Raw genomic sequence first — 16839 nt, forward strand, 5'->3', positions numbered from 1 at the left:
ATTGGCTATGGAATCAGGAAGACCCTGGTTTGACATCTGCGTTCGTTGGACTTGTACATGAAACGTCTTTCCTCACAGCTCAGTGTAAAGCGGAAGACATGGATGCCCCATATGGGCGCTGGTTCTAATCCCAGCAGCCCTGCTTCCCATCCAGCTCCCTGCCTGTGGCCTGGGAGAGCAGCAGAGGACGGGCCAAGGCTTTGGGACCCTGCTCCCGAGACCCGGAAGAGGCTCCTGGCTTCGGATCGGCATAGCATCGGCCGTTGCGCTCACTTGGGGAGTGAATCATCGGACGGAAGATCTTCCTCTCTATCTCTCCTCTCTGTATATCTGCCTTTCCAATAAAAATTAAATAAATCTTTTAAAAAATGAATTGAAATGATTTACAACATTTTCACAATGCCAGGTAAATCTCTCTGAAGGCAAAAGCTTAACAAATGTGTACGCATGACCTCGGCAATATGGACGAATGACAAGGTCCGCAGACATGCACAATCTACGGCCGCTAACATGGGGGTTCTGTCTCCCCCAGATTCCACAGCAGGTTAGGGAGAAATTTTTGCACCCAAAATGACCGGGGACCCTTCAGCGCTTAATGAATGAGAGGGAGCGGTGAGTCATCCCATTCAAGCATTCATTATATAACCTTCCGAGTGCTCACGTGAGCTCTGTACTAGGATGAACAAAAACCTTGGGCCCCAGCCCTGCCTGATGGGGCACGCGAGTTTCAAAGGACAGAGACCTGGAAAAATTCCCCCACCTATAGAACCGTTATACTCAGGAGACGTCGGCCCCAACAGGTGTGTGACACACAGCCAGGCACGCCACGGGGCGCAGTTACGACCTATAGTCTTCACCTCGTCTCCCGGGCGGCATCACGCAGGACACAAAGGAGGGTGTGTGACCTCAGCAGCCTTGGTAACTGGAATGTGGGAGCGGGCGTTGACCCACAGAATCCACACAGGACCACAGGTCAGAAGTGTCCCAGCATGGTGCTCAGCTGGGTATGGCCTGGCATCAGACCACGGGAGAGAAACCAGCCAACTGCGTCTGGAGGAGGCAGTGCCACTTACATGGTCGCCAAACCCAGACGCTTCAAGAGTAGTGAGACGATGTAGCGGTCGGAGTTCCCGCGTCCCTGTTTCTTTTGTTTTCTCTCTCTTTGAATTCTTCAGGACTCCTTCCCTGCACCCTCATCCCAAGGGATCGAAACAAATATGCATTTTTGGAGCTGTTATATTTGCCTCATCGCTGTCCAAGTTATCATCATTGTCACAATGCTGTATAACACGCAGCTATTCTGGCCGCAGGGCGACGCTCAGGTGGAAGAGGGGACCAAAGTGGAGCTCATCGTGTCCCTAGACCAAGCCTGCAAGGCAGCCCTGGAGGGGAGGATGGTCCAGGAGTGGCCGAACACCTTGTCCACCAGCTTTGGATTAGATTCCTGCCCTTACTACGTCATGGAAAACCACTACATCACAGCTCCCCTGTCTCCAGAAGAAGCCGCCTTCCCTCTAGCGTATGCCATGGCCATCAGCGAAGACTTTGAAACGTTTGAACGGCTCTTCCGAGCCATTTACATGCCCCAAAACGTCTACTGCGTCCACATAGATAAGGCGGCCCCCCTGCTGTTTAAAATGTCTGTGATCGAATTGCTGGGCTGCTTCTCCAACACCTTTCTGTCCTCGCAGTCGGAGTACGTTATTCACGGGGGCATATCCCGGCTGCAGGCGGTGCTGGCCTGCATGAAAGACCTCTTAGGGTCCCAAGTCCAGTGGCGCTACGTCATCAACACGTGTGGCCACGATTTCCCCTTGAAAACCAACCGCGAGATCGTGCGTTATTTGAAATCCCTGAAGGGGCAGAACGTGACCCCGCGGATGCTGCCCGTGCACAAGCTGGCCACGAGGGTCAGGTACGTGCACAGGCCGCACAGGACGCGTTCCCACGCTTTCCTCCGCCAGAGACGCTTGAGGAAGAGCCCGCCCCCCGAAGAGCTGCAGCTCCACTTCGGCTCCATGTACGTGGCCCTCACAAGGAAGTTCGTTCATTTCGCGCTTTTTGACAAGAGAGCCACTGACTTGCTCTCCTGGTCCCAAGACACCTACGGCCCCGACGAACACTTCTGGATTACACTCAACAAGCTCCCCGGTGAGTGCGGCTGCCTGTCCTGTGGCTTGTTGGCCTGCCAACTTTTATTTTTTTTCAGTCAAAGCACTGTTGGGAGTGTGGGTTTAAGCCCGCGTGTTATCAAAAGCCGTCTTCCCAAGGAAGAACTGTGGGTTTGGGCCCAGCCTCTGTGCACGGGCAGTACAAATGAACAAAAGTCTCATGGCCTTTTTTAGCTGTTTCTCCTGCGGGTGAGGGTATGGCGGTGCAGTGGATTAAGCCACCGTTTACAACGCCCATATTCCACATCAGAGGGCCCGGTTCAAGTCCCTGCTGCTCTGCTCTCCATCCAGCTCCCTTCTAAAGATCCTGGGAAGGCAGTCCTTGGCCGCAGCACAGGACGGGCTTCCAGGCTCCTGGGGGTACCAGTCATCCAACCCTCGCTCTTGTGGTCATTCATAATGGGAACCAGCAAATGGAAGATCTCTCTCTCTCTCACTGTAGCTCTGCCTTTTAAATAAATATTTTTTTTTAAAAGAAAGTTTTTTGTTTTTTTTTTTTTTTTTTTAATTTTTACAGAGAGAAGAGGCAGCAGTGCATGTGCTGGTTCACTCTGCAGGTGACTGCACTAGCAGGAGCTGAGTTGATCTGAAGGTGGGAGCCTGGAGCTTCTTCCTGCTCTCCCACAGGGCTGCAGGGCCCAAGGATGCTTTCCTGGGTCAAAATCAGAGAGCTGGATTAGAAGTGGGGCAGCCAGGGTTAGAACCCAGGGCCCAATTGAGGTGCTGGCACCATAGAGGGAGGCTCAGCATGCTGGCACCGTGCCATCCCTGAAGCTCTTTGATAAAAGTGGAGAGCTTTCTGAGCAGGGTTAAGTAGCAGCACATAATGGGACGAAGCCAACTGGAGACGCTCCTTTCTGAGAGCCTCTGAAAGTGCCAGTCAGCTAGATTTCTCCAGGGGGTGGAAGGTGGAAATTCCCGGATACACAAAACCAATCTGCCCCACTTCCCGACACCAGTTGAGAGGAGCGCTCTTGAAGCAGCCGCAGTAACGTGTGCCTGCTTTGCTCTCTCTCTCACACACACACACACACACACACACACACGCACGCACACAGCAAAGCTAAATCAGAAATCTTGCAGATAAGGTGATTTTAAAACGACCTACTAAAAATCTCTAGCAAAATTCCGTTTATTTGAGAGAATCGGGGGGACAGAGCGAGTTGCTATCCACTAGTTCACTCCCCAAAGGTCTGTCACTGGCTGGGACAAATCTAAGAGGCAAGACTCCAACCCATGTCACCCTCCGGACTGACAAGATCCCAACTACCTGAACCATCACCTACCGCCCGCTAAGTTTTGCAGTGGCAGGAAGCTGGGGCTCGATGCCGCACGGTGGGCGTGGAACCCAGGCACTGACATGCACAACACGGGCATGGTCATGGCTAGGCCAGGTGTTTATCCTCAAATGTGTTTTATCTCAGAAGCATCCTATTAAAGCCTGTAATGGGGGCTAGTGCTGCGGCCCAGAGGAGTAAGCTGCTGTGTGCGTGCTGCCAGCACCCCATAGCGGAGTGCTGCTCCACTTCCCCTCCAGCCCCTTGAAGATGCGCCTGGGAAAGCAGCAGAAGACAGATGGCCCACGTGCTTGGGGCCCCATGCAGCTCTGGACTCCTGGCTTCAGCCTGGTCCAATCAGGGCGATCGTTGACACCCGGAGAGTGGAGTGATGAAGGAAAGGCCACTTGTCTCTTCCTTTCCCTCTCTGTCACTGTCAAATAAGTAAGTGAATCTTAAATATACATGTGTATCATGTCTATAAAAGATGCCTGGGGCCTAGCGCAGTAGCCTGGTGGCTAAAGTCCTCGCGAAGATCCCATATGGGTTCCGGTTTGTACCCCAGCCGCTTTGCTTCCCATCCAGCTCCCTGCTTGTGGCCTGGAAAGGCAGTTGACGATGGCCCAGAGCCTTGAGAGACCGTGCCTACGTGGGAGACTCGGAGGACACTCCTGGCTCCTGGCTTCAGATCAGCTCAGCTCTAGCCATTGTGAGCACTTGGGAGTGAACCAATGGATGGAAGATCTTTCTCTCTGTCTCTCCTTCACTCTGTAAATCTGACTTTCCAATAAAAATAAATATTTTTTTAAAAAGATGCCTGTTATCAGTCTTACACTCAAAATTGTAAAGGAAGTGTAGACATCAAAGGGAAAAAAAGTTCAAGTAATGGAAAAGAAATCTTCTCTGTCCAAAGTAGAAATGTTGGCAGGGAGGGAAGACACAGCATGTTAACGCAAAGTTGCCTCTACTGCGAAGAGAAAGTTTCTTCCAGTTACACCGAGCTCCAAGCAGTGCCATCAGCAATCGGCAATGTCCTCTGCTGGCTGTTTTTCTTCATATTCCATCCAACTCTTTTATTTTTTAATTATATATATTTTTATTGCATTTCATTTTATAACAATGTTTCATAGGCTCCGATGTTCCCCCATCCCCTCTCCGTGCCCTCCCCCCATGGTGGATTGCTCCACCTTATTGCAGTATTACAGTTCAAATCCAGTCTTATTTCTTTTCATTGCAGGCATGTGCCATGCATAGAGTCCAGCATCTTATTGTCCAGATCAATTCAACAGTTTCTTGTGGAGACCAACTCTGGTCTGAAGGCAGAGCTGGCAGAATATCGTTCTGATCAATTAAAAGCCATAACTTAACATCAACAACAGTTTCAACATTATGGGGTAAATTAACATGGTATTGAGTGACTGATAAGTTAGAAAATGCAGGTTCTTAATCACATCTTGTGACTACTTCATTAACATTTCAATTTTAGTTTGTATACAACTGGCTTTTTTTTTTTAAGATTTATTTTTATTACAAAGTCAGATATATAGAGAGGAGGAGAGACAGGAAGATCTTCCATCCGATGATTCACTCCCCAAGTGAGTGCAACGGGCTGGTGCTGTGTCAATCTGAAGCCGGGAACCAGGAAACCTCTTCCAGGTCTCCCACACAGGTGCCGGGTCCCAAGGTTTTGGGCCGTCCTCAACTGCTTTCCCAGGCCACAAGCAGGGAGCTGGATGGGAAGTGGAGCTGTTGGGATTAGAACCAGCGCCCATATGGGATCCTGGTTCAAGGTGAGGACTTTAGCCGCTAGGCCACGCTGCCAGGCCCAACTGGCTTCTATCTACTTTAAAATGGCTATAGCATACTATTCAGCTGTCTCATGTCTATTTTCATTTTAATATTTAGCAGTTTATTGAAGCGTAATTTTTACTGAGCTTGGCAGATTTTAGGATAGTCTATACTGGCTTATGGCTTTAACAAGGCATATGTCACCAGTTGAGGCATAGAACACTGTTGGGAGGGGTGTGCAGAGAAATCCTCCATATCCTAGTTAGGAGTAATTCATTCTTGGGTCCTACCTAGTAAGGTATGTGTGAGTCCCCCCTGATCGTTTCCTGTCTAGTTCTAAGCTTTCCTTGTTGTTCTCTGTCTATTCCAATTTTTTGTTGTTGTTTGTTTTGTTTTGGGGGGAACTCCGGGGCGACCCTGATGGTCATTGCAAGAGAGGGTGGGGATCCAGTGTTGGAACTAAGTAAGGTCCAGAGAAAGCTCCTGTCCCTGGTCTTGAAGAGAGTTTATTATTCTTCTGTTTCTGTAGTCCGCTCAGGGCTCCTGGCTGTTGTCCCAATGACATTAGGCCCTGTGAGGAGGGATTTGGATTTCTTCTATCCCATGTGGGAGATTCAAATGGGAGTGGGTGACCTCAGAGTTCTTGGCCTCCGAAGGCACTCCGATTCCCCATGGTCTCGTTGGCAGTTGGGATGTAATCCTTGGTGTCTGTATTGGTAGTCCTTGGTGAGGATCCGGGAGTCTCCAGGGTTGGGATACAAGCTTCCTCCTGTCCCCCTGCTCCACTCTGGGGTCCCCCTTGCTCTGTGCATGTGACCTCCTGTTAAGAGGTTGTCAGGATCGCTCCTGATATCCCCCATGTCTTTGTGGTTTTACTATTGTCTAATGCTGATTTGAGGCTGTTGTCTATAGGCTACATGTTATGTTATGTTCCTGTTATGTTCCTGATAGGCTATGCTTTACATCTGCCTCACACATTCTAGGGAGATGGAAGATTTCTCTGCTCTCCCTGCCCCACTACTGAGAAGCATAGGGTCTTAAAGGTGCATTCAGTTCTACAGTTCTTTGGTGTAGATCATGAGCAGTCTGCCTCACATTGATGGTTCATTGATTACATCATAATATGTTGTTGTTAGAGGTTGAAATAATATTAATTTTACAGGTACCATTGTTCAGATTGACAGCATTTCAACTGAAATTAAGGCAAACATGTGGTATCTAACCTTTCGGGATTGGCTCATTTCCCTTAGCATAATGGTTTCCAGTTGGGCCCATTTGGCCACAAAGAATTGCATTTTGTTTTGTTTTTTTTGTTTGTTTGTTTTTGTTTTTTAATAGGTGAGCAGTATTCCATGGTGTAAATGAACCATAGCTTTCTCATCCAATCTTCTGTTGATGGGCATTTCGGTTGCTTCCAAGTTTTTGCAATTATTGATTGTGCTGCTATGAACACGGGGGGTGCATGTAGGTTTCTCGTGCAGCAGGTGTTTGGATATATTCAACTCTTTTATTTTTAAACACAATTAACATTTGAAGGAAAGGACACCACACTTCTACTCAGTGAAGACATATGCATTTAGAGGGCTTTTTCCGTGTTATCTTTATAGCCTTTGCACCATGGACTCCTAAGGCGTCAGTCCCAGTGTTGGATGAGGCAGGCTTCACTGGGCAGAGCAGGCTGGGCTGCAGCTCCCTTCTCCCTGGCTTCCCTGGGTCCCATGGGTTTTCATTCATGGTTTTCTGCATGCCAGCTCTGCTCTTAGCATGCTTAACGTACTCAAACATGCGCACTCCTTCTCGTGGTGAGAGAATCCATTCCTTGTGTTTATAACAGCAGCAGCAAGCTGGGTTAAGCTGGGACTCTGCTGTGTTGCCATGGGAATGTTAATGGGCATTCTGTTTTGAAAGTACCCATTTCTCTAAATTTCTACAATATCACCCTTTTAGCAGATTCACATGCTTTGGGGCCCAAGAAGCAAATCCATATTCCCTAAGAGGCCTAAGGAAGGCCAGTTGAGTGCTTCTCTTCTCTTCTTTCACACTGATCATTTAGGCCAGTTCCCGGAAGATGGCAATTCTAACCCCCAAAAAAGCCATTTATCTCTTTCCTAGATGAATATTTGATGCAAATGGAGTACATTCTTGAGTAATGATTTAAAGCAGTGAAAGTCATTTGAGTTCTGTGTTTGTCTTCAACTCTTGAAAGATTCATTTATAGATAATACTGAATTTAAAAGTTGTCCTTAGACATTTCATCACTTTTTAAAAGATAGACTATTTTCAGTTGAAAGGTAAATTTGACAGAGAGACAAAGAGAGACCTAGAGAGGCCTGCTGTCTGCTGGTTCATTCCCCAACTGGCTGCAAGGGCCAGAGCTCAGCTGATTCGATACCAGGAGCCAGGAGCTTCATCCATGCCCACCATATGGGTGCAAGGGCCAAAAACTGAAACCATCCTTGGTTGTTTTCCCAGTCCATAAGCAGGGAACTGAATCGGAAGTGGAGCAACGAGGTCGTAAATCAGTGCCCATATTAGATATTGGTGCTAATATAGAGAGGCTTAGCATGCTATGACACCACACTGGCCCCAGAAATTTGATCTTTTGGACATTTATTTATTTGAACGGCAGACAGAGAAAGAGACAGAGAGGTTTTTCATCCACTGGTTCTCTTTCCAAATGGCTCCATTTCCAACCAGCTCCCTCTTAGTGTTCCTGTGAGAGCAGTATGTGACTCAAGTCCTTGGGCACCTGTACCCTTGTGGGAAGCCCGGATGAAGTTGTAAGTTCCTGACTTTTGGCCTGGCCCAGTCCTGACTTTGCAATCATCTAACAGATGAACCAGCAGATGAAAGATTCTCAAATACACAATGAACATTTTTTGAAAAAAGAAATTGTTTATATGCTTGAGTCCTTATTGTAGATCTTTAATCAAATTAAAATGCTGATATTGAAAAATTTTTAAATCTTAAACTGATAGGTATTACACACTCTTGTAGTTTCTTTTGAAAGAATATGTGAAGATATTGCCTAGCTTCGTTCTTCCTCGTCTCAATTTCTCTGTGGATATTAACTTCCCGACCTGTGTTATGTCTTTTAAAGTCATTTCCTATCTGTTTCCTTCTGACACACTGCTATGTTAATTGGATGCATTCAGATATACCCAGTAATCTTGCTTGATTCTCTTATCAGTTGTATTTGCTTTTGGATCAGTTGGATTATCTTGGTTTACAATAGTGCTGTCCACATAGGCTGAGTTTGTTGCTTAAAGCTGAACTTTATATCACTTAGAAAAGAGAGAAGGAAGAAAAATATCTACGTAACGAGGTGAAGGTCAGTTTCTTTTATAAGGAAAATGTGTATCAAAATATCAAATAGGAAACCTTAGACCTGTATCACTGTTACTTGTCAATCACACACGAATAAAACTATTTCTATTTTTTTAAAGATTTTTTTTTAATTGGAAAGGCAGATATACAAAGAGGAGGAGAGACAGAGAGGAAGGTCTTTCATTTGCTGATTCAACTCCCCAAGTGACCACATGGCTGGAGCTGAGCTGATCCAGAGCTAGGAGCCCAGAGTCTCTTCCATGTCTCCCACTCATGTTCAGGATTCCAAAGCTTTGGGCCATCCTCAACTGCATTCCCCGGCTACAAGCAGGGAGCTGGGTGGGAAGCTGGGCTGCCGGGATCAGAACCAGCGCCTGTATGGGATCCTGGCGTGTGCAAGGCAAAGAGTTTAGCCTTTAGGCTACCCTGCACGTTTCCCCACCACTACCTTTATTTTTTTTTAAGAAAGAAATTCAGGGAAGTAATTTATCTATTTGAATCCTCACTACAGATCCTAAATCACATGCAAATGCTAATGCTGTCTGTTGTGCATATCAGCAGCTTGTTCTCTGGAGACTCAGCCTACCACAGTTAAACTATATTTGCAAAAGGGGCTGACGCCATGGCACAGTAGGTAAAGCTGCTGCCTGAGGTGCTGGCCTCCCATAAGTCACGGCTGCTCTGCTTCCAATCGGGCTTCCTGCAATGAGCCTGGCAAAGTAGCCAAAAACAGCCCCAGTCCTTGGGCCCATGCAGCCGCGTGAGAGACTGGGAGGAAGCTCCTGGCTTCCAGGTTAGGACCAAGCCCGGCTTTGGCCAGTGTGGGCTTCTGGGCAGTGAATCGGCAGATACAAGATTTCTGTTATTCCTGTCTCTCTTCATCTGCCTTTCAAATAAAAATAAACAAGTTTTTATTTTTTCTGATGCACTTGGGAAAGCAGTGGAAGATGAGCCAGGTGCTTGGGCCACATACGCAGGAGACCTGGATGGAGTCCCTGGCTCCTAGCTGTGGCCTCTTCCAGCCCTGACTGCTGTGGCCATTTGGGGGGTAAGCAGCACATGGAGATCTCTCTGTCTCTCTCTCTCCCAAACTTTCTCTCTGTAACTCTCCCTTTCACGTGAATAGCTCTTTCTATGCTTTTTAAGATTTATTTATTTTTTATTGGAAAGACAGATATGCAGAGAGGAGGAGAGAGAGAGAAAGATCTTCCGTCTGGTGGTTCACTTCCCAAGCGGCCACAACGGCCAGAGTTGAACTGATCCAAAACCAGAAGCCAGGAGCTTCTTCCGGGTCTCCCACGCGGGTGCAGGATCCCAAGGCTTTCGGCCATCCTCGACTGCTTTCCCAGGCCACAAGCAGGGAGCTGGATGGGAAGTGGAGCTGTTGGGATTAGAACCGGCGCCCATATGGGATCCCGGGCTTGCAAGGCGAGGACTTTAACCGTTACACTGTCACGTCGGGCCCTCATATGAATAGCTCTTTTTTTAAAAAAAAAAAAATGTGCAAAATTAACCTTTAAGAAATTGAAACTTTAATGTCTAAAACTTCAAAATCTCATTGAATACAGAATGAAAAGACCCTCAGCTGTGGGCAACTGCCTGGGTTCCCTTGTACCTAGGCAAATGTTACAATGCTGGGAGAAAAGCAGCCAATGGCTGGTGGGCATTCTGGTCCTGGTTAATGCCACATTTATATTAACTTTGTACTGAAGTGCTTGCTCTTTTTGGAGAAGGCTGGGAATGCCGCTGGGATATGCCATCCTGGCCCCCAGGTCGGCGGTAGGGGCAACCCTGCAGATTGCCCAGGGAAAGGGGCAGGCGACTTACTGGACTGAGAGTGGCTGAGGGCATGATTGACAGGGGAGGAATGACTTCCGGGGTTTCCTACAGACTGGACCCTGCACCTGCAGATGGGCGAGGGGGTTAAGATGGAGTGGTTTAAAACGGGGGTAGGGGGAACCAGAGGGCATGTCTGGGTCAGGCCAAGCACCTGTGCACGTGGGAGACATGGGCAGGTTAAATAGCATTCCCGCGGCCTACTAGTGCTCGCAGAAACTGGAGGTCATGCCTGGCTGGCTAGGCTGCAAAGAATGCAAAGGAGCTGATATGGGAGCAGATTTCTGTAGGGAACTTGGGGATTCACTTCTTTGGGATTGCAGCACCTACCAGCTTATGCAAACAGCTGGAGAGAATGACTGGCTGAAGCTAGCTGGGCCACAGAACTCACCTGGCCGAGCATGCTAAACCACAGATTTTACCTGACACTTGTGGGAGCTGGGGATGGGAGGAGGCTAGGTGGGACAAGCTGCCAGCATATGCAAAGGCAGGGACTGAGGGCAGGCCACTGCACACACCTGTACAAATGGGAGCCAGAGCTCAGAGCAGACTGGTGGGGGAACTTGGAGAACTCCTCTATTATGTCTCAGCATGCATTGGCATGCACAAGCAGCCAGGACAGAGTGTGGGCTGTGCCCAGCTAGGCTAAGCTACAACACCCACCAGCAGGAGCTGAGGCTGCAGGTGGGCCATGCCAGGCTGGGTTGGAGCACCCATAAGCATATGCAAGACCTGGGGCTGGGAGTGGGCCTGGCAGGGGAACTCTGGGGACTCCTCTGCTGAACTAAAGCTCCCACTGGTGAGTATGTTGCGAGAGCCAGGACTGTGAGCTGACTAGGCTGGGCAAAGCTACGGCACGCATCAGCATGGATGTGGATTGGGTCTGGGAGCAGGCCAAACTGGGCTAGGTTTCAACAAGCTGTAGTTCTCATAATAATGAGTGTGGGACACACCAGACTATGCTGTGGTACCTGCTGGGTCACATGAAACCCAGGTCTGAGGGAGCACCAGCCAGACTCAGCTACAGCACCCAGAGAGCCAGAATGGGTGTGGATCAGTGGGGCTAGGTCATAGTACCAGCTGCTGAGTGCCAAGGGCCAGTCTTGTCAGTCTTGACGGCAGCACCCAATAACACATACAAGATCCATCGCTGGGAGTGGACCTGCAGGGTAACTCCTCTACCAGTGCAGCTTCCACTAGTAAGCACAAGAGCCGGACTGCATGCAGCCCACACTAGACTGGGCTGCAGTACCCATGGGCATATGTGTGAGCCAGATCTGGAGATAGGGCGAGTGGGACCAGTTCACAGCACACATTATCATGAATGAGAATCAGGACATGGTGCAGGTCAGGCCGTGCTGGACTGCAGCACCTGCCAGTTCACATGAGGGCTGGCTCTGTGAGTGGACCAGTCTGTGCTAGGCTGCTGCACCTGCTGGCAAGAGTTGAGCTGGGCTGAGTCAGACTGCAGTACCTGTTACTGAATGCCAAGACTTGGGAGCAGGCCATCTTAGACACGGCTGTAGCGCCAGCTGGTACGTGCATGACACGGAGCAGCGAGAGAGTCTAGTAGGCAATTTTTAGGACTTTCCTGCTGCGCCGCTGCTTCCAGAGGTGAGTGTGAGAATGTGCTGGGCTAGGCTGTTTCACCCTCTGGCAGTCACGACAGCCAGAGTGGGTGTGGGCCAGCCGGGGTAGGATGCAGCACCAGCTGGCAAGTGTCAGAACTGGGTGCGAGTCAGGTAAGGCTTGCCTGTAATACCCTCTGGCGGGCACAAGATCTGGGACTGGGAATAGGCCTGGCATGGGACCTATGGGCACTCCCCCGTATCTATCACTGGTGAGCCCAAGAACCAGTACGGGTGGGCCAGGCTGGACAAGGCAGTAGCACCTGACACGTGACAGTCAGGAATGAGGCAATGGTGGACTGAGTTAAGCCATTGTACCCATGGGTGTGCATGGGAGCTGGATGGGATATGGGTTAACTAGGCCATGACATGGTCTGGTATGTATGAGGTATGGGGCTGGGGTGAAACTGACGAGGCAGCTGAATCCACCTGTATGTGCACTGGCTGGTGCAGATGACAGACCCCACCTGACCCTACACTGGCTGGGGCACAAGAGTCAAGTTGGAGGTCACCCCATGTGAGGTATCTTAGGGACTTACCAACTAGACTGCTGGACTCAGACCCTGGCCACAATGAAAAATGATAGGATATGATGACCTATCTTGGAGTGCAAATACTGGGACTCGGCCTCCTCGTTTGCTGATGTCTGTACTGTGCATAGCACGTCCAAATGCATACAAGGAACATACATATACTTGATTATATATATTATATATTTTATATTTATGTAAACATATATTTATATATGTAATTTATTTTTATTGGGAAGTCAGATATGCAGAGAGGAGGAGAGTCAAAGAGGAAGATCTTCCACCCACTGATTCAATCCCTAAGCAGCCACAATGACCGGAGCTGATCTCATCTGAAGCCAGCAGCCAGGAGATTCTCCTGGGTCTCCCATGAGGGTCAGCGTCCCAAGGCTTTGAGCCATCCTCGACTGCTTTTCCTGGCCTTAGGCAGGGACTGGATGGGAAGTGGGGCCGCCAGTATATGAACTGGCACCCATAGGGATCCTGGTGTGTGCAAGGTGAGGACTTTAGCCATTAGGCTACTGCACCATGCCCAACATATTTTTTTAAAGATTTATTTATTTTTATTGGAATGCCAGATTTACAGAGAGAAGGAGAGACAGAAATTTTCCATCTACTGATTCACTTCCCAAGTGGCCACAGCTGCCAGAGTTGAACTGATTTAAAGCCAAGAGCTTCCTCTGGGTCTCCCATGCAGGTGCAGGGTCCCACACCTCCTGGCTCCTGGCTTCAGATCGGCTCAGCTCTGGCCATTGCAGGCATTGGGAACATGAACCAGCTGATGAAAGATCTTGCTCTTTCACTAGCTCCTCTGTAAATCTGCCTTAAAAACAAGCAAACAGAACACAGAAACAAGAAAGATTTATTTTAAAGGCAGAGCAGCCAGGGCAGGGCTCGGTCAGGAGGCCAGAGCTCCGTCTGGGTCTCCTGTGTGACGGTAGAATTGTGCTGTGTCTGCTGCCTCGCAGGTGCACTGCAGGATGCTCCATCAGAGGCTCTGCCTACCAGAGGTGGCTGGTCTGAGAACTGCAACCTTGAGAGGGGATGTGGAGTCACGCTACAGCACAATGCCACCGTGAAAGAGAGTCCACGGAGGGCAGCAGCTAAGGCAGCTCGCGATTCCTAGGTCCGGGTGCGGGCAGCATGTAAGTCTGGGGACTGATTTCTGTGCCTTGTCTCTTTCTCCTCAACTCCGCAGACGCCCCAGGATCCATGGCCCAAGAAGTCCCAGCTGCAAGCCTTAGAGCTGTCAAGTGGATGTTCCAGGAAGAGACGCACAAAGGTTGCCATGGTAATATTTTTTTGCAAGTTTTATTTATTTTTGTTTGAGAGGCATATTTACAGAGAGAGAAAGAGAAAGGGAGAGAGGTAGAAAGGGAAAGGGATGGAGGGAGGAGAGAGAGAGAGAGAGAGAGAAATCATGCATGTGCTGGTTTACTCCAAATGGCTGAAATGGCTGGAGCTGCCTCAGTCAAAAGCCAGGAGCCAGGAGCTTCCCCCAGGTCTCCCACATGCATGCAGATGCCCAAAGACTTGACCCATCCTCTGCTGCCTTCCCAGGCCATTAGCAGGGAGCTGGATTAGAAGTGGAGTTGCCAGGACTTGAACCAGTACCTCTATGGAATGCCAGCACTACAACTGGTGGCTTTACCTGCCGTGGTGCTGGCCCCCTTCATTTCTCATTTCCCTCTCCCCTTGTCGGGATGATATTTTCACCATGGGAATGAACACAGGGCATGAGATGGTATTTCCTTCTTGTGGGTTTTTTAAAAAGATTTGTTTTTATTGGAAAGACAGACCAGATTTACAGAGAGAGGGAAGACAGAGAGGAAGATCTTTCATCCGTTGCTTCACTCCCTATGTGGCTACAACAGCCAGAGTTGAGCCGATCCAAAGGCAAGAACCAGGAGCTTCTTCCGGGTCTCCAATATGGATGCCAGGTCCCAAGACTTTGGGCCGTCCTCCACTGCTTTCCCAAGCCACAAGGAGAAAGCTGTGTGGGAAATGGAGCAGCTTGGACATGAACCAGTGCCACAGGGAATGTCAGCGCTTGCAGATGAAAGATTAGCCAATGGAGCCATTTGTGCGGCCCCAGCCCCTCAACCCTTTTTGAACGTCACAGGTGACCTTGCCGTAATACTGCTGACAACTCCACGTTAGCCTCTAGCAGAGAAGTGAGAATGGAAGTCTTTAGCTAAATGATTCAAGTTGGTCTCTGTGTATATGCGAGTAAAAGATCCTTCTAAGACAGAGTCCCTCTCCAGCCCTGTGCCTCCAGATCCTGTGCCCCCGAATCACTCCCCACTGGCACAGCTAGCTCCACGCATCCCTTGTGTCTCACCCTGCCCCCTCCTTCCCCAAGGCAGCTTGGCAGCTAAAGCTGCAAGAGAGATGATAATAGAAACAGAACAGGAAGAAACTTCCTGATTAGGCTTCCCCAGCATGGTCTCTGGGTGCGCTGGGGAGGGCATGGAAGCCATGAAGTGAGAAGCGCTTGGCTTCTGGGTGTTGCACCCTGGGGGAGGGACTGTGAGTCGAGGAGGAGACCCCCTCGGGGAGAAGTGTGAGTCCTCAACTCCCCACGTAGTGCTGTGTTCTGTGGAAGATGCAGAAATCACCAATGGCCGGAAGCAAAGTCCCTCGCAGCATGCACAGGCCATCCGGACTCCCCCCGGGCGGCTGCTCAGACAAGCAGGTGGATCCAACTAAGTTGTTGTTTGAGGCAATTAAGAAAAGTGACTACCTCACATATGGATTTATCCCTCTCTTGGCCTCCTAACTTCCACAGTCCCAGGCGCTAGAGTCTGCAGTGTTTCTTCTCGTACTTTAAGCAGCTCTCCTTAGCTTGTGAGCCTCTCAATGAGCTAGCAGACGCCTGGCTCATCTTGCAAGTCTGCCCTATTGCGGTTGCATTTGTTTATCAAATGAAGCCGTGCTTTAAAAAAAAATATCTATAGTTTCTCAGCTTGAAAAACTTTCGTTCTCCCACCAAACTCTGTTTGACTCACCTTGTTGCTGTTGCTAAGAAATAATCTTTTCCTGGAAAATTGAAGCCACATGACTTACACAGTAAGCATTCGTGCTTTGAGAGTTCAAATACCGAGAAGATCTAAAGGGGCTTGTTTCCCAAGGATGTCAGATGTGTTGGGTTTTGCTTATTGTTTTCCTTCGTTTTACTTGATATCTTATCTTTCCTGCAGGCCATTATTGGCAGGGTATGTGTGTCTACGGACCTGGGGACCTCAAGTGGCTGTACGAGTCTCCCAGCATGTTTGCTAACAAGCTTCAGCTGGAGGCATACCCACTTACAGTGGAATGCCTGGAAATAAGGATTCGAGAGCGAATGCTCAATCAGAGCGAGGTCCCAGTGCAGCTAGACTGGTATCTGCTGCCAAAGTAAGAGCTGCTTTGGGAAGACCGGTACAAACAGTCAACAATAAAAGACCCCGGTGACTCTTACTCTGGAGTATGCACTCATAAATGTCACGTAGGACACGTTGCGGAACCGTGAGCAGCCTGTGAACTCTCAGTGCGCATGTCAGGTCACTGGAAGAGAAATGACATGCTTTAAACTCTGTTCTTTGGAAGGCCAAGCTACGAAGTGAGGAGAGGAGATCTTTCATCAGCTGATTTACTCTCTGACTTGCCACAACAGCCAGGACGGACGGGGTCAGGAGCCAGGCATCGCAGGCATAACGCAGTGTGTCCCCAAAATCTACTTGATAAATGACTTTAGAATAAAGCTCAGTTTGCTGTAGTTGGCACTTTCAATCCACAGTGGCTGCTTCATAGAACCCAATGAGAGGTAGGCACACGCATCTCCTGTGCAGCATTTCAATAAAGGAGTGTCCCTCCAGTGAGGAGTCCAGCTACTTCATAAGTAGGTAAAGACACGTAAGTACCTTAAAATCCAAAAGCCACAAAAGGATGGAATGCTTAGAACCTTATCCTGTGAGAAAGATTAAACCAAACACTTGAAAAAAAATTTTTTTAAGACTTTTTTTCCTAAGATTTATTTATTTTTATTGCAAACTCAGATATACAGAGAGGAGGGACAGAGAAAAAGATCTTCCATCCAATGATTCACTCCCCAAGTGAGCACAACGGCCGATGCTATGCCAATCCAAAGCCAGGAGCCAGGAACTTTCCTCCAGTTCTCCCACATGGGTGCAGGACCCCAAGGCTTTGGGTCGTCCTCGACTACTTTCTCAGGCCACAAGCAGGGAGCTGGATGGGAAGTGGAACTGCCGGGATTAGAACCGGCACCCATATGGGTTCCTGG

General features: G+C 49.0%; 1 protein-coding gene across 1 annotated transcript; it reads left to right on the plus strand.

The window, feature by feature from the left end:
• Positions 1–1277: 1277 nt before the first annotated feature.
• LOC121158983 (N-acetyllactosaminide beta-1,6-N-acetylglucosaminyl-transferase-like) lies at positions 1278–16488 on the plus strand. Its single transcript, XM_040983967.1, has 3 exons — positions 1278–2151; positions 13756–13848; positions 15758–16488. Exons 1-3 carry the CDS (start codon positions 1278–1280, stop codon positions 15955–15957), a joined length of 1167 nt encoding a protein of 388 aa, XP_040839901.1. The 3' UTR covers positions 15958–16488.
• The last annotated feature ends 351 nt before the right edge of the window (positions 16489–16839 follow it).

The sequence above is a fragment of the Ochotona curzoniae genome, unplaced genomic scaffold, assembly GCF_017591425.1.
Source record: "Ochotona curzoniae isolate NIBS_2020 unplaced genomic scaffold, NIBS_Ocur_1.0 contig_4064, whole genome shotgun sequence".
NCBI lineage: Eukaryota > Metazoa > Chordata > Mammalia > Lagomorpha > Ochotonidae > Ochotona > Ochotona curzoniae.

What these genes read in the sequence shown, in the direction of transcription:
- LOC121158983 (XM_040983967.1), top strand. Translation starts at nt 1,278, where the DNA reads ATGCTGTATAACACGCAGCTATTCTGGCCGCAGGGCGACGCTCAGGTG. An exon ending in TACACTCAACAAGCTCCCCG is followed by an intron (nt 2,152 to 13,755) that starts GTGAGTGCGGCT and finishes TCAACTCCGCAG; the next exon opens with ACGCCCCAGGATCCATGGCC. An exon ending in GACGCACAAAGGTTGCCATG is followed by an intron (nt 13,849 to 15,757) that starts GTAATATTTTTT and finishes TCTTTCCTGCAG; the next exon opens with GCCATTATTGGCAGGGTATG.